The following is a 17,263-nucleotide window of genomic DNA, read 5'->3' as shown; positions in this document are numbered from 1 at the left end:
TTAATCCTGGCGCCAAGTTTTGCTCCTATAGCAGCTGATCACATAGGACATTTCCATAATTGCTTCAAAAAGTTTCTAAAACAAACTTTATCTTTCAGCTGCCAGGTTTTTTCCAGACGGAAGAAACCAATCATAATAAATAATCCATCCACTAATAATAATATACTAATCAAACACGTAACGAAGTGCTGATTAATTTGTCAGAACATTTAAGTGACCAGCTTGTGACATGTAAGAAAAACATTCCACTGGAAAAAGTTGGATAAACCCAAGCCCAAACCATTCTGTCATTGCCTAGTAGTTTTTTTTATATAAAATAATAGCAGATTTCTGGCTTCCCTAGGTAAGTTTTCCCTGCGCCACTCAGCGTGTTACATTTCTAGAACTCACATAAATTTGGACTAGGTTCATTTTTTCCTCCATTCTACCACAGCAGGGGTTTTGTTTCCCACATTTTCACCTGAATTAAAACTGTTAAAGAGAATATCAGTAGAGGCTGTTTACTATGTGTTCTACAGGATAAGTCCTTCTGCCTAGAGAAACTCAATCTGTTTCAAGTTTGCACTAATTAACGTCAGTGGAAGCTTCAAGAACTTCTTCCTCATTTACAGTAAAATAAAATATTAGTCTTAGGTCGGTTCTACACTTACCAAAATACTATACTATGTGTCCTTACACATTTGCATTCCATTTTTCTTGGAAGCTGCTTATTCCGTTTCAGTACTATTAAAGCTTGTCACTGCCCCAGACAAAGTCAATTAATACCGACGGGAACAGATTGCATACATAGGCACTAAAGGTGAAAGTGTGGTTCCAGCAGTACTGTGCTGTACTTTTCCTCAGCAGGTCAATGGTCCATTGTGCTATATGTTGAAACCCCATTGAAATGAATGGGTCGATGGAAGGGATGACGCTGCATAGCATCTGTTGTCTTTGTTCTTTTTCGTTGTCACATATTGGGCCAGATTTAACAATGATATTTTAGTTCTTTCTTATTTCGAATGTTACATTGTGTTTCAGCCAATCAGCTGCTAAAAACATGACAGAAGCTGATTGGCTAGAGGACCATTTATCATATGCAACGAGCACGAACTAGGATATCACTTGTTATTAAATCTGCTTCATAGAGATAAGGGGCCTACACATAAGGAGATGTGCAAGATCGCTCAGCACACACTGGGGTATATTCAATGTTTTTTGCGAGCTGTGATGCGAGCAGTGCTGACTGCTCGCTGTCACAGCTCGCACGGTCAGTATTCAACTGACCCCCTGCACACACCATGTCCACCTGACAGCGAGGATTCCCCCTGAACGTAGAATAGGGTGAGCGGCCGATGCGGGGGTTAAACGGTGAGGGTCGCTTGTTTTTGGTGATCCCCGCTGTTTAACACACTCGCCGGCTGCATTGAATACGGCCCACTGCCTGCTGATCGAACTGGAACACTGGCCCTGACATCGGCGGCTATAGATTTATTCAGCATGCTATTGCTATGGCCTCTACACACGGAGCGATGTAGGAACAATCACCTGAAATCGCCCGTCTGTAGGCCCCATTATAATCTCTACTGGTTTGTGATCAAATCAGGGAATCGGCTCACTGACAGCCAATTTTACCGCTACCACGGGAAACCTAATTGATGATTATTTTGCTTTGTGGAGAGCTCGGAGAAAAGCTTCTTTTCCTCCACTGGATGGGAAAATATTGATTATACCATGGATTACAAGATGTTTTTCCTGATGGTCACATGGGTTGGTATGTAAGAAAAAAACTGATTGTGTGCGTGCAGATATTGTGCGTACACTCTGATATTATTCAGTGATGTCATAGGGACCCGCTGAATGTGCAGGTCGTTTGATTATATAGCCAAATGGACCTGCATGTTCAGTAGGCCTCAATCATTTTAACCCCTTCATGACAGAGCCAGTTTTTGCCTTCCTGACAGAGCCCTTTTTTTCAAATCTGGCATGTATCACTTAAGTGGGGATAACTTTTTTTTGCTTTTACTTATCCCAGTGATTTTGAGATTGTTTTCTCGTGACACATTGTACTTCAAGTTAGTGGTAAATTTTCGTTGATACAGTCTGTGTTTTTTTGTGAAAAATACCAAAATGTCGTGAAAAAATGGAAAATTTTGCGATTTGCAAAATGTCACATTTTCTGCTTGTGAGACAAATAAACATACCACTCAAAATAGTTAATAACTAACAAAGACCATATGTCTTCTTTATGTTGCCATCATTATTTCAACCTCCTTTTCATTTTTTTGGACACTAGGAGGCTTCAAATATGAATAGCAAATTCTCAAATTTTCAAGAAAATTTCAAACTCTGATTTTTTTAGGGACCAGGTCAGTTATGATGTGACTTTGAGTGACTTGTATGTGAGACACCCCCATAAATGATGCCATTTCAAAAACTGCACCCCTCACAGTATTCAAAACAGCATTTTGGAAGTTTGTTAACCCTTTAGGTGTTTCACAGGAATTAAAAGAAAGTGTAGGTGAAATTTCAAAATTTCATTTTTTTTGCAGATTTGCAATTTTAATACATTTTTCTAAGGAACACAGTAGATTTTACTAGAGAAATGTGACTAAAAATTGATTCCCCCAATTCTTTGGTTTTCATAAATATCCTATATGTGGCCCTAGTGTGCACGGTGACCAAACCACAGGCTTCATAATAGAAGGAGCACCTACTTGATTTTGGAGCCTCCTTTTTATGAGATTATTTTTTAGGCACAATGTAGGTTTCTAGGCACCATAAGATGCTAAAAGTTAGGTACCCCCCCACAAGTGACCCCATTTTGCAAACTACACCCTTCAGGGAGTTCATCTAGGGGTATAGTGTACATTTCAAACCCCCAGGGGTTTCACCAATTGTGGTACAACTGGGCAGTGAAAATGAAAAAAAAAAAAATTTTCATTTTCACAGCTCAGTTGTATCAAAATTGGTGAAACCCCGGGGGGTTTGAAATGTACACTATACCCCTTGATGAATTCCCTGAAGGGTGTAGTTTGCAAAATGGGGTCACTTGTGGGGGGGTTCCACTGTATAGGTGTTTCGGGGGTCATTCAACCAGAATCTGTGCTGCAAAAATCACTCCTTCCCTTCTGAGTCTTGCCATGCACCCAACTGGTATTTTTGGTCACACATGAGGCATTGCCGTACTCGGGAGAAATTGGGGCACAGATTTTGGGGTGCTTTGTCTCCTTCATTCCTTGTGAAAATTAAAAATTTTGAGCCAGATCTGCATTTTTGTGTAAAAAAATGTAATTTTTTACAGAAAAATGCAGTTCTGGCTCAAAATTTTTTATTTTCACAAGGAATGAAGGAGACAAAGCACCCCAAAATCTGTGCCCCAATTTCTCCCGAGTACGGCAATGCCTCACGTGTGACCAAAAAATACCAGTTGGGTGCATGGCAGGACTCAGAAGGGAAGGAGTGATTTTTGGTGGTGGAATGAATGGTGGGTGCTATGTCGCATTAGCAAGACCCCCGAAGCACCAATACAGTGGAACCCCCCCACAAGTGACCCCATTTTAGTCACCAGCTTTGGGAGGGGGGCTGGCGCTGCGGCTGGCGGGGGGGTGGGAGGGGTGCTGGCGCTGCGGCAGCCGGGTGGGTGGGAGGGAGGGGGGCTGCCGGGTGGGAGGGGGGGGGGGGGCTGGCGATCGGTGCTAATCGGTGCGGTATATACACACACACACACACACATATATATATATATATATGTGTGTATATATATATATATATACATATATATACACACACATATATATATATATATATGTGTGTGTGTGTATATATATATATATATATATATTTTTTCAGTGCATATATTTTTTAACTTTTTCTGCAGCTTGATGCTGCTGCTGCGGGGGGGAGGGGGGAGGAGGGCAGCGCTCCAGACGCTCCGGGGGAGCCGGGGGAGCTGCTGCTGCTGCCGGGTGAGTGCCCGGCGGGTGCGAGGGGGGGGCTGCACATCGGTGGTGATCGGTGCTGTACTTGACAGCACCGATCACCACCGATCCCTGTGTTACCGAGCGGCTTAGCCGCCGGTAACACAGGAAACGCTGTGAATGGCTGTTCAGATTTGAACAGCCAATCACAGCGATCGCCGACCGGGGGGGGGCACCCCTGCCCCCCCTGGGCGGCGAGGGGGGATGTCTGCTGTCAGGGACAGCAGACATCACCTAACTGTCACTGCGTCTCTAGACGCAGTGACAGTTAGAAGTCATGACGTATATATACGTCATGTGTCGGGAAGTACTTCCCGACCATGACGTATATATACGTCAAATGTCGTGAAGGGGTTAAGGGTGTGCGGGAGCACGTATCGTTAATTATATTTAGTGTGCACACTAGGTGATCTAGTGAACGATCTTGTTCAGAAAGCCTATTCCAAATGACATCTTTCTCTATATTCTTTAGTGTGTATGGGGCTTTATTTGCAGTTTTACAAAATTTAGCAAAACTGCAAGTGGCAGCACTAGACTGCCATGGGAGGGGGCTATGGAGTATCTACTGCTTCTTGTGGTGGCAGAACGGATAGCATTTCTGCCTCATAGATTTGAGGTCTTGTGTTTGAATCTGATCAGGACCCTGATCAGCGTAGCGTTTGTATGCTCTTGTGTTTGTGCGAGTTACCACTAACAGTTCAAACGCACACAAAGGTGGCCAAACAATTATACGGTTTGGGCCCTTTTCACCTGATTCCAACAAATCGGGCAGAGAAATCGGGTGAAAAGGGCCCATATTTGCCTAACCTTCGATTCTGCTCTTCTGTGCTTATCGGATACTGAGATTGCAAGTGCTGCATGTAAGATTTATCGGATCCTGGAGGTTCCGACAGCACTTGCTAGTGGTCGCATACGATACATCGAACAATACGATATTTGAATTTAGCGAGTGCTCCAAGGAGGTTGCTTCTTGGTAATACTGAAGATTCTGACCCTTCTGACTCGAGAGAGAACTGTATATAGGGGTAGTATACCTAGGTGGGCGCTTCCCTTGTATATGACACCAAAATTATGGGACTATGCAAAATTATGCACTTGGGACTCAAAAACCCAAAGGCTCAATATAGTATCAAGGGTACTATAATGGAAACTACTGAGGAGGAAAGAGATCTAGCAGTCACTATTTCAAGTGACTTAAAGGTAGGAAAGCAATGAGGAAGGCTAGTCAGATGCTTGGTTGCATAGGGAGAGGAATCCGTAGCAGAAAAAAAGACGTAATAATGCCACTTTATAGGTCATTGGTACGACCATATCTTCAGAAGGATATAAATACATCACAAAACTTACCTGGATAGACTAAAAGATCTTAATATGTATAGTTTGGAGCAGAGAAGGGAAAGGGGGGACATGATAGAAATCTTCAAATATATCAAGGGTTTTAACATAGTACAGGAGGGAAATTTTCTTCAAAGGAAAAGTAATAGAACACGAGGACGTGCACTGAAATTGGAGGGAGGTAGGTTCAGGGGAAATGTTAGAAAGGATTACTTCACAGAAAGGGTAGTGGATAAGTGGAATAGCCTCCCATCAGAGGTGGTAGAGGCTAAGACAGTAGAACAATTTAAACATGCTTGGGATAAGCATATGAATATCCTTACAAAGAAATAAGGATTAAAAAGGGTTGAGATTCCCTGAAGGGTAAAAAAAGGGGCAGACTAGATGGGCCAAATGGTTCTGATCTGCCGTCAAATTCTATGTTTCTATGTTTCAAAAAGCTGATCAATACCTCTAGTTTGTAAAGCGTACCTATCTAACATATGACCATGTGAGTTAGGTACGCTTTACTCCCTAGACCAGGGGTCTTCAACCCATGGCCCGCAGGCCACGAGTGGCCCGCGGAGCTGATCTCAGTGGCCCCCTGCCCGCCGGCCCGCCATGCACAGGATTTATTTATTTTTTAAGTAAAAGAAAATGCTGCCGAGGGAGGCAGTGTAATGGAGTCCCCTTGGGTGCCGCCTACCCGATTTCCATTGGCTGCAGGCAGGGCAGAGGAGTGGATCCAGCGCGGCTGAGGGAGGAGGAGGCACGTCTGGTCACGAGCTGGGAAGTTGGGACCCGGCGAAGCTGCGGGAGGAGGAGACGCAGCTGGCGGGAGCAGGGGACCCGGCACTGGAACTGCAGGAGGAGGAGGCACAGCTGGCGGAGGGGACCCGGCGAAACTGCAGGAGGAGGCATGGATGGTGGAAGCAAGTGACCCGTCAAAGCTGCAGGATGAGGAGGTACATCTGGCCGGGAGCAGGGGACCTGGCAAAGCTGCAGGCATTACTGGGGGCATTGTGTGTGGGGCATTACTGGGGGCATTGTGTGTGAGGGGCACTGATGGGGCATTGTGCGTGATGGGCACTGCTGGGGCATTGTGTGAGGTGCACTGCTGGACCATTGTGTGTGAGGGGCACTGCTGGGGCATTGTGTGTGAGGGGCACTGCTGGGGCATTGTGTGTGAGGGGCACTGCTGGGGCATTGTGTGTGAGGGGCACTGCTGGGGCATCATATGTATAAGCAGGAGTACTGCTGGCATTATGGTCTGTGGCATAATGGGCATCAGTGTGGGGCATAATGTGCAATGGGCATAATTTTGTGTGGATTAATGTGTAATGGGCATCACGGTGCGGCATAATGTGTAATGGGCATTATGGTGTATGACATAATGTACAACAGGTATTACGGTGTGTGGCATAATGTCTAATGGACACTATGGTGTGATGCACAATGTGTAATGGGCATTACGGATAAACAGTGTAACAGTGTATATTGATTTAAGTAGCCTTTCATTGTTTGGGTTTGATCTGTGAGGCATATTATTTCACTGTGTGGGCCTTCATGTTTATATGTCATTGTGCAGCCTTCAGTCAACTTAAGCGTGTCAGGACAACGACCATTCCTGCGGTAACCAATGTCTGGTCATGCAGGTTGCAAAAGAGGTGTCAGGTAATTGTTTTCCTGCTAGTTCACACTCGTTATAATTAGACCACGCCCCTTATAATTAGGTCACACCCGTTTTTGGAAGCGCGCCTACGGCGCGTGCAATTTATTTAATATCACATTATATATGGGGGGTGGGCACATATTTTACTGTTTGCACTGGAACCCAAATTGGCTGCTGATAACTATATAACTATTAGGGTGTGTGTGTGTGTGTGTGTGGGGGGGGGGGGGGTGTTATGTGCTGAGTATGGGCGGCTGTGCCAACTATCTATGAAGGACTGTGCTGACGTTATAGGGGAGCTGTGATTCTATGGAGCTGTCCGAAATTCCGTAGGCGATTTTAGTGGCCCTCGGGCTTCACTGGATTTTTTTAGGTGGCCCACGCTGTCTTAAAGGTTGAAGACCCCTGCCCTAGACGTACCCAGCTACAGATGAGAGGAGTTGTAGCGCTTATTTTTCAGGTTTCTCCACATTTATGTATGAAAAACAGCACCCTAAGTGTGAGACCATCCTGAGATCGCCAGAGGAGAGTGGATCCTACAGTGTCTGCCAAAAAGAAGATACTATAAAGGAAGTACTTCTATATATTCTTTCTTCACTTTATTGACCAGCTTTTATCCACTTTCTACATTGCATTCTTATTTTGGTGTCCTAATGGGAAGCGCCCACTTTGGTATACTACCCCCTTTGCATACGATACATTGTATGGTAAAGGTTCGCATGCGATACTTCCTCGTTGGGCGGTTAGCGAGGTATCACATACGATACCTCGGAGTAGTGGATGACCAAGACTTTACCTTTATTTGAATTTGAAGAGAATGTAGTAATTTTATTCTTATAATTCTTAGAATTATTATTATTATTAGTGTTTGTTTCCTTATAATTGTTTGATTAGTCACCATACAGCTATCGAATGCTACTTCAGGACCCCCGCGTGGCCTTAATGGAGTCTGACCTGTTCACGTCTCAATAAGTTGAAAAGAGTAATTGAGAATTAGCCTTCATCCATTGTAAATCTAGTTACTTGCATCTAACAAAGTGAAATAGATAACAGGAGCCAACTGTTCACTCGGCATATGCCAGGATACTTTGATGCTGATGCCAAAGAAATGAAACAGCGATGTAGCTGGATATTGCCTGGCATAATTATGTGCTTGCGGAAATGTTCTATGTGTCAGATGTGATTTTGTCCAGAACTAGTGATACGGTGTTCCTTCCAGGACCAGGCCGGCTTTCTGAATAATTACATGCAAGTGAACATTTGCACTGGATCTCATTTTTTATATTACAACCTACGGTATGGTCACTAAAATCCCTGAGACAGAGGAAACCTACATAGGACTCTTAGCTAGCTGAGAGGTGTGGGTCCCACTATTGATAAGAATGAGTGCCAAAGACTGATGTCCTGTATATTTGTGCTGCAGATGAAATTGACATACAAGCATTGTTCAACCTCCCCCTTACTGGTTTTTGGCTTTAAATAATTAGTTGTTAAAATTGGTACACACATCCATTTCTTACCTGAACAGATAAAGGGTGGCATATGTAATGGGGTTCGAGTTTGCTGGAGGTGTGGAATGCCAGGCGTTTTTTAAAGCACCAATAATTTACAAGAAAATAAAAACATGCCTTGTAAATGATTGCCGCTTTAAGAAAAAGACCGCCCGGCATCCCACACATCTGGCAAACTTTGACCTGGGATTTTCTGAGACGACTGGGTAGAATTCTGCCCACTCCCCCATTATAATAAGTTGTCTAATCACTCATTATTCCATTAATGTCATAGGTGTATGGCCCACAAACACCTATATGTGCAGATAAACTGGCTACTGAAATTGGTGTTGGGTCTGGTATTACATGTTTCATACATTTATATTGTGACCATCCTTGTAAATAAACACAGTATTTTATAATAAATCATTTACTACAAATGACAAAAGCTACTGTACACCCCTGTTATGCAGAACTTTAATTCATTACACCTAATAACGGCAGTGGATACTTATGTGCGGCTCTCCCATCTATTTGAACTGTGACCTCTGGATCAGTCCATGGTACACCGTTTATTTAATACACATATACACACACATTATTTTCCCACATTTGTTTTGAGCGTTGGTATTGTATTCTAATGCATTTTCATGAAAGCCTATGGCTATAGTTCAATTAGGGTAATTAAGTTTTTAAGTAACATCTGAATTAGTTCTGCCAGTTCTGGACTAATTACTATGTTGAGACTTTTAGTTATCACTGTAAAGGAAAAGTGACCCGATGTGCACTTTGAAATGATGTACAAGTTGAGTATCCCTTTTCCGAAATGCTCGGGACCACAAGCATTTTGGATAAGGGTTCTTTCTGGTTTTTGGAAAAAAAAATTACATTTTTTTTTTAACATACTGACCTGGTCCCCCGGCATCCACGGTGTCCCCTGGTGTCCACGGCAACCTTCAGATACCTCTTCAGCGGTCCCAGGGGTGCATTGCGCGAGTGAATCGGCACGCCCACGCACTCACGCAATATGCCCCTGGGACCGGAGATGCAAATATAGAGGATTCTGAAGGCCGGCGTAGAAGTCGGGGGACATGGTAAGTATGAAATTAAAAAAAGGGGGGGGGGGGGAGACAAAAAAACCCGAAATATTATGAAAAACCACGGTTTTTGGAATATTTCAATTTTTTTATATACAGATAAGGGATACTCAACCTTTATATTAATACTGCAGTCTGTGTAAAAGACGAGGGGTGAAATTTAATAGGGTTAAGAATTCAGAAAGTGAGAGATTTGGTAACTAACCTTCATTTTTTTTAAAGCGCCAATCAGTTATACCAGTTTGATTTTAAAGTGTAAATGATTGCCGCTTCAAAAAAAACTAGAGATTTCTTACGAAATCTCTCTCTTTCTGAATCTCTCATCCTATTAAATGTCACCCTAGTAGTGCATTAGTATATGCACTAAATACCACGTGTAACATTCTTGAGAAAATTCCATTATAACATTGTACAATTTTCTTTATGTGACAATACCTACCTAAATGGTTAATATTTATTTTAAAAAATACTTAGAAATTTTCCGTTTTTTTATGATTGATTTAGGTTAAGAACAGTTGTTTAAAAACTATTCAATACGATTTTCAATTATCAGAACTATCATGATTATGTAAGGGGCTTCTCTCTGCTGCCATGGGTTTTTCTGGCTGGTCACATCAGGTGTGACCATATCAGGGAAAGCCCAGTCTGGTGTAGTCACATGTGATATGACCATGCCAGCTAAGTGGTCAATGCCCTTGCTAGTCACATGTGGTCTGAGAGATACATGACTTTTACATAGGGAACAATGTTAAATTCCCTTCCAATCAACCAGATCAACCCAATGGCCCCGATTTTACATAGGGAACAATGTTAAATTCCCTTCCAATCAACCAGATCAACCCAATGGACACGATTTTACATAGGGAACAATGTTAAATAGCCCCCAGACCACAAATTGAATAGAATAACCACCCTGAAGTGTGAAATGCCCCCCCCCCCCCATTGTTAACGTCACCCCACGGTCAACGTCATCCCAAAGCGTGGCGAGCGGCGGCGGTACGCGTCCTCCGACCTTTTCATACCCCCACTATCTACGTCGGCGTAGAGTTAAGAATAGAAAGTGTGGCGAGCGCAGTGAGCGTGGCGAGGGGATGCGTAATACATGCTTCGGGCTCGTTATTCGCGTGCGCTCGCCACGCTTCGGGCTCGGTGGCTCGCTGCTTTTGCCACACTTTCTGTTCTCAACTCCACGCCGACGTGGATAGTGGGGGTATGAAAAGGTCGGAGGACGCGTACCGCCGCCGCTTGCCACGCTTCGGGATGATGTTGACCGCGGGGTGACGTTAACAATGGGGGGGGGGGATTTCACACTTCAGGGTAGTTTATTCAATTCAATTTGTGGTCTGGGGGCTATTTAACATTGTTCCCTATGTAAAATCGTGTCCATTGGGTTGATCTGGTTGATTGGAAGGGAATTTAACATAGTTCCCTATGTAAAACCGTGTCCATTGGGTTGATCTGGTTGATTGGAAGGGAATTTAACATTGTTCCCTATGTAAAATCGTGTCCATTGGGTTGATCTGGTTGATTGGAAGGGAATTTAACATTGTTTCCTATGTAAAATCGTGTCCATTGGGTTGATCTGGTTGATTGGAAGGGAATTGAACATTACAAACACATAAGATGCATGCGATGCCTGCGATTTGCGGCAAGATATAGATTGTGGGCGCCGTTCTAGGTAAACAGTACCAACTTTTTTTTAGTTTTAGTACATGTGAGGAAGGCAACGGAGTGTTTAATGACATTGGTGCAAGCACATAAGATGTTCACACTTCAATACTTGTGAAATGATGACTATGTTGGAAAATGTGCAGCTGTATCACTTTAAGTATGACCCATTTAATATTGTTTTGTGTAGATTGTTTGAACATAGTACTAACATCCACAAACTTGTGTTTATTCATTTTAAGTGTTGCTTACTTCTAAGAAATAACCTCCTAGTTGTCCCCTGGCCCCAAGGACTTAGTATACTGTAAAATATGTTTTCAAAGAATCCAAACGCAGTTCACTTTTTAATTATTATAATTGATGAAAGGATGTTTGCTCTAAAACTGAATTTGAGTAAATTAGGGCTGACATGGATTTGGCAACGCATTACATCTCAGCTGGCAGACACACAAAGAAAATGCTGCTTTTATGAGAGTGTTCCTTGGACGGCCGTTGTTTTGCTGAGAAGATTCCCCACAGCGGCCTTAGTGTACCTCGCTGGCTTCAGATAGGGTTAGGGCTATCTTTGGTTCTTCAGCAGCTAGGAACAGCAAAGGATTTGGCTCTGGTGGTGGTTCCGGAGACCATGGTGAGCCAACCTTGTGCCAATGTACGTAAGACAGCGGTTTCCCTTGGAAGCGGAGGGTGGCACTGCAGATTGTTTATTCTGAAATAATATAAAGGTGCGGTGATCCGTTCAAACTTTTATACTCCCAATTGTATAGCAATGTCTAAATACATTGCATATTGACACTTAACTAAAAATGTAATCTCATCTGTAGTTCATTAACACAGTTTTGTAGCACAACATACAATATGTCACAATTGTTTATTATTTCACTTATACATCTTTAGATGAAAGGTGCCAGGATCAAACTGTTAAGACTTGTACACGCTGGTCGATATACTGTATATAGTGTGCATATTGTCCAGTGTGTACGTTCAACATCATTAACCACTTTAGTAATGGTAATTTTCCGGGCTCAGCTGAGCTGCCGCAGTGGGCTGTCCCAGAAAATGTATGGGCATACCACCAATATCAAGGTGTGTGCCAGTGGTGCCTGCAGCTGTGCACCACTGGCGCATCACCTGTCTGGGCACCCCCCACCTCCCCTCCCGTCGCTCTCCCTCAGCTCCAGCGATCATACACCGGAGCCCCCCGCCATTAGTTTCAGGGAGCAGGTGGCAGGCTCGGGGGGACTCGGGAGTTTGGGCGGAGATGAGGGGGAGCCACCACTGATGGGGTTAACAATGCGTGTAGCTCGCAGGTCATTAACAACCCCTTGTAAATGCAGCTCAGTCTGACAATATTGTCAGTAACTGCATGTATGAAGCAGGGCGGTTGACGTCAAAGTATGCACTATATCGTTTTCCCACGGCACCGCCTATATAATACCATTGTTGGCCGCAGGGATCGGCTAGTGTGTACCCATCTTTAAACCGACCCAAGCATTCCATTGTTCCCGAAATCCTGGCGTAAGAGTCGTCTTTTTGAAGTGATATAGAAAAACAATTGCCTTTTAAGGAATAATGAAGATATGGGATTCATAATCTGAAATGCTGTCAAGATGGAAAGACTTCTTCCACTGAGTATTTCAAGTAGCATTTATTTATGAATTTATTACTATGATTAATTGGAAGCGGCAATGTGTCACCGAGGACGATACATCAGCTAAGTCAGCCAGGAATACTGTTAGGCATGGGAGTGTTGTATGTTTGTCCCAGTTGCCCAGAGGTAAGATAAATATTGGTGCCCTTCCCCCTCCCCCACACACATGCACACACACACTTATATAAATACAATTTTTATAAAGAACACAGTATACAGTATATTTAAAGAACACAGTCTATATATATATAGATATATATATATCTATATATATATATCTGTGTGTGTGTGTGTATTGTAACCATTTTGAGCAATAGTGTTAGGAACTGCAGAAAAGTGGGGTCCTGTGAAGGGGGCTGCAGGCTTAAATGCATTGATCAATTCATGAACTAAATCTCCACTATTTATTAATATCAGTCAATTTAGTGAGTGCAGAGCCCCCTACAATTTCTGTTTAAACAATGTTAAACAGATCATTTATTTTGCATTGCAAATAGCTGATCCAGTAAGGTATCTGCTTTTAGTAGAACTGGTCATGGATTCAAATACAGGGTGAGATGTCTATGATCCTGCTAGAAGGCTGAGTCAGCCACAGAAAGGATATTGATGGCTTTCAATTAATCGATTCAAACTCAGAGGTGAGAAGAGGTGCCCCCTGGTGAGCAGGAGACCGGTGACAGATGACTCCATTGCCTCCCAGAGTTCTGCCTCTGGCATGTGGTGACACGCTAGCAACTAATGTGGACATAGCAAAATGTTTTCACCTGTTCCTATAAGTATACAAGTCCCTTATACGCATTTATAAAAACACATCATTAGCTAAAAATACAGTGTTTTGTCCTGGCTGAGATTACGCATCAGTGGGTATGTATTAGATAGACAGCAACTAGGTCGACAAGCATTAGGTTGACACCACTAGGTCAACATGCATGAAGGTTGACATGGGGTTAGGTAGACATAGGGAAGGTCGACAGTCAAAAGGCCGACATGGGGTTTTTCAAATAATTTTGTCCCGAATGTCAATACAGTCGACATGGACACTAAAAAAGTGCACCGCATGCACTGGCCATGCTTCAGGCACGGTGCCTCACTACGCTCGGAACACTATTTTATTCGGTACTTGTTTCCTAGCACGGCGCCCACTATGTTAATTGCGTAGAGGGCTATTCTGCGTAAAAAAAATCGCATCGCTTTTATGTCCCCAGTGCATCGCATCGTACCTCCCACAAAATCGCATGCGATCGCCTACGATTTTCTGGGGTGCTATGCCATGACATTAGGTATATAATAATATGATTGTATGTCCCAAAAATAGGTTTAACGCACCCCCCACTATCCACGCCACCCCGAAGCGTGGCGAGTGGCGGCAGAACGCGTCCTCCGAATTTTTCATTACCCCACTATCCACGTCAGCGTGGAGTTGATTTTATATATTGTGGCGAGCCCCGCAAGGGGATGCAGAATACATGTAAAGTAATCTGCGTCCGCTCGCCACACTATATAAAATCAACTCCATGCCGACGTGGGGTAGTGGAAAAGTCGGAGGACGCGTTCCGCCGCCCCTCGCCACGCTTCGAGGTGGCGTGGATAGTGGGGTGTGCGTTGAACCTATTTTTGGGACATACAATCATATTATTGCATACCAAATGTCATGGCATGGCACACCCTATAAAATCGCATGCGATTTTGCGGGACATGCGATGCTATATAGTGGGGTACAATGGCATAGAAAAATTACATTTAAAAAAAAAAATCGCTGCGATGCGATTTCCCTACGGCGCTGTGCTAGGAAACAAGTACCTTTTATTCTACCACCATGCCCTAGTGGATGGTAGGGCATGAAATACCGCCTGTCGGCTCAAAAAAAGTGAAAAACCCCATGTCGACCTAGTGATGTTGAACTAATGTTTGTCTATCTAGTTGTTGTAGACCAAGTGGCTGTATACCACTTCAAACATGAACCTTACAATTAAAATAAGTGTATAAATTGTCTTGTTAATGATCTACATATTTGGGCAATGTGACATTATTTATTAGCTTTTCTTTTCTGCATTTCAGGAAATACTGAAGAATGAACACCTAAGACAGGAAATGAGTGTCAAAGGGAGGGAATTTTTGGAGAGAGACAAATGTACACAGAATGTAGAACACATAGATGGACTTGTTGATGAGCCAATGAAAACGCAGATCAAAGGACACGCCTCTGCTCCAGGTTATGGCAAACACACCCCTACTGAAGAACCAACAAGCACTGCAAATACATTTGTACCTGGCTCCTGGAACCCCAAAAAGAAGTAGCTTGACATCTATTACAGTTATAAATCATTATATTGATTGGTTGTTCAAAGTAAAATAAATTATGTCTGTACACATTACCAGCATCCTCTTGTGGCTGTGCACTAAAGATCCAAAATAAAGTATTCTGTTGGTTGTAACTACCAATAACATTTTCTCCATTGCGATTGAATGGTTGTATAATGTAATGTACATAGTAGTTTGTTATAGGGGGCAATTTTATATTACAGCTCATTACTGTAAGTAAGTAGTGCCTTTTAGTGGAGGAGCTGACACACTGTCCTAAGAGTCATTGCCTCACAGCACTGAGGTCATCGGTTCGATTCCCTCTACGGCCCTAACTGTGCGGAGTTTGTATATTCTCCTCGTGCTTGCGTGGGTTTCCTCCGGGTACCCCGTTTTCCTCCCACAATCCAAAAATATACTGGTGGGTTACTTGGCTCCCAACAAATTAACCTTAGAATATGTGTGTGTACATGTGGTAGGGAATATAGACTGTAAGCTCCACTGGGGCAGTGACTGATGTGAGTGTTCGACTATTCTCTATAAAGCGCTGCAGAATATGTGTGCGCTATATAAATAACTGGTAATAAATTATCAGGGATCAAAGACTTTTCAATTGCCTCACTAATTTGGCCAATCATCAGATAGTGACAGGTATTCAATGCGGCCGGTGAGGGGGTTAAACAGCGAGGATTGCAGAAAACCAGCGATCCTCGGTTTAACTACCGCGCCGGCCGCTCGCTCTATTCAATGTTCGGGGGAAATGCTCACCGTCACAGGACGGCGAGAATTTCCCAAAACAGCGAGACCCGCGGCTAATGCAGAAAATTCGCTGTATTTAGCCGCAAGTTTTGCTGGTTCTGGAGCCACATACGCCAATTCCCCCTCGCTCAAAAAATGGAGCGAGGGGGGATTGGTGTATGCGGGGGCTGCGTTGAATACTGACAGGGTTAGTGGTGACAGCGAGCAGGAAGCTCTGCTCGCTGTCACAGCTCGCCCACAGCATTGACTGCATTATCCCACAATGCTTGATATTGTCCCACATGCTTGGTGTTTGGCCAAACTAAGCCATATAATACGTCTCCTATAGAAGAAGCTTTGAGCTGGATTACGCTCTTTCTTCTCCTGTCGGGCAGCCGTGAATAAGAAATTCTCCTGCAGTTAGCTGGATCATTCCATAAATTCACCAGCAATAATTGGGTCCCCATCATGTCCACTTTCCAACTAGACCTCAGGAAGTGACAGTATGACAAGGATGTCCTCATATCTATTAACTGTACCTTCAGAATGTATTTCGGGGGAGAGTAAGGTCTTCCTGTGACACACTTACAAAATCGTAGTGTGGTACACCCATTCGACTTCTGTGGCCAAAGCACTGCTTACTGTATACACAAATATAACAACATCTTAGGAACTGACAGCTTACCTGTTATATAGGCAGAGTGTACTGTTTTAAGTTACTTGGATGCTCTCTTGTACATTGGTCACAATTATGCTCTCTGTATTGCATGGGATATTCTATGTACTTGATATCAGTCAACTAGATGCGGTCACTAAGATCATCTTTGTGTTGCATATTGGTCTATAGCACAGGTTCTCAAAGTCAGTCCTCAGGACCCCACACAGTGCATGTTTTGCTGGTCTCCTCACATAATCAAGTGAAATAATTAGCTTCACCTGTGCATATTTTAAAATGTGTCAATGAATAATGATTTATATTGGGCAATCTGCTTATTCGATACACACTTTTGACATGGAACTTAGCGTGTTGGTGACAAGAGTCTTTCTTGGAAAGACTCCAAAAGAAGATTGGTTTGAAGGTGAGGTGCATATACTGTGTGACGACATATTAAAGCAAGTGTCCTAAAATTGAGGAACATATTTTTCTACTCACATTTAAAATATGTTTGTGTGAATCGATGTGATTTAGAATATGACTGGAATGTGTGTGTGGTGCCTCAGATTTTCTAATGCTGTGATTACGCAGAAATGCAATTGTTCATTCGGAAACAAATCCGGCTTGCATGTGTTTCTTGCTTAAATGAAGCCTGATTGTTAACCAAAGTATTCAACCATAATTGTACAATGGAAAAAGGTACCTCATTGTGTTGTAATGT

The 17,263-nt window shown here is 43.2% G+C and overlaps 1 protein-coding gene across 1 annotated transcript in view; it reads left to right on the top strand.

Moving 5' to 3' along the window:
• Positions 1–15,223, top strand: part of NDUFAF2 (NADH:ubiquinone oxidoreductase complex assembly factor 2) — a 102,042-nt gene extending 86,819 nt beyond the window's left edge. Inside the window, exon 4 of the mRNA XM_083153272.1 lies at positions 14,907–15,223. Coding sequence (XP_083009398.1) covers positions 14,907–15,146 — 240 coding nt within the window. The 3' untranslated portion in view covers positions 15,147–15,223. The remainder of the gene's footprint in view (positions 1–14,906) is intronic.
• The last annotated feature ends 2,040 nt before the right edge of the window (positions 15,224–17,263 follow it).

Source organism: Crinia signifera, chromosome 1 (assembly GCF_055691185.1).
Source record: "Crinia signifera chromosome 1, ASM5569118v1, whole genome shotgun sequence".
NCBI classification, from domain to species: domain Eukaryota; kingdom Metazoa; phylum Chordata; class Amphibia; order Anura; family Myobatrachidae; genus Crinia; species Crinia signifera.
This window is presented reverse-complemented; position numbering and strand designations above follow the sequence as displayed.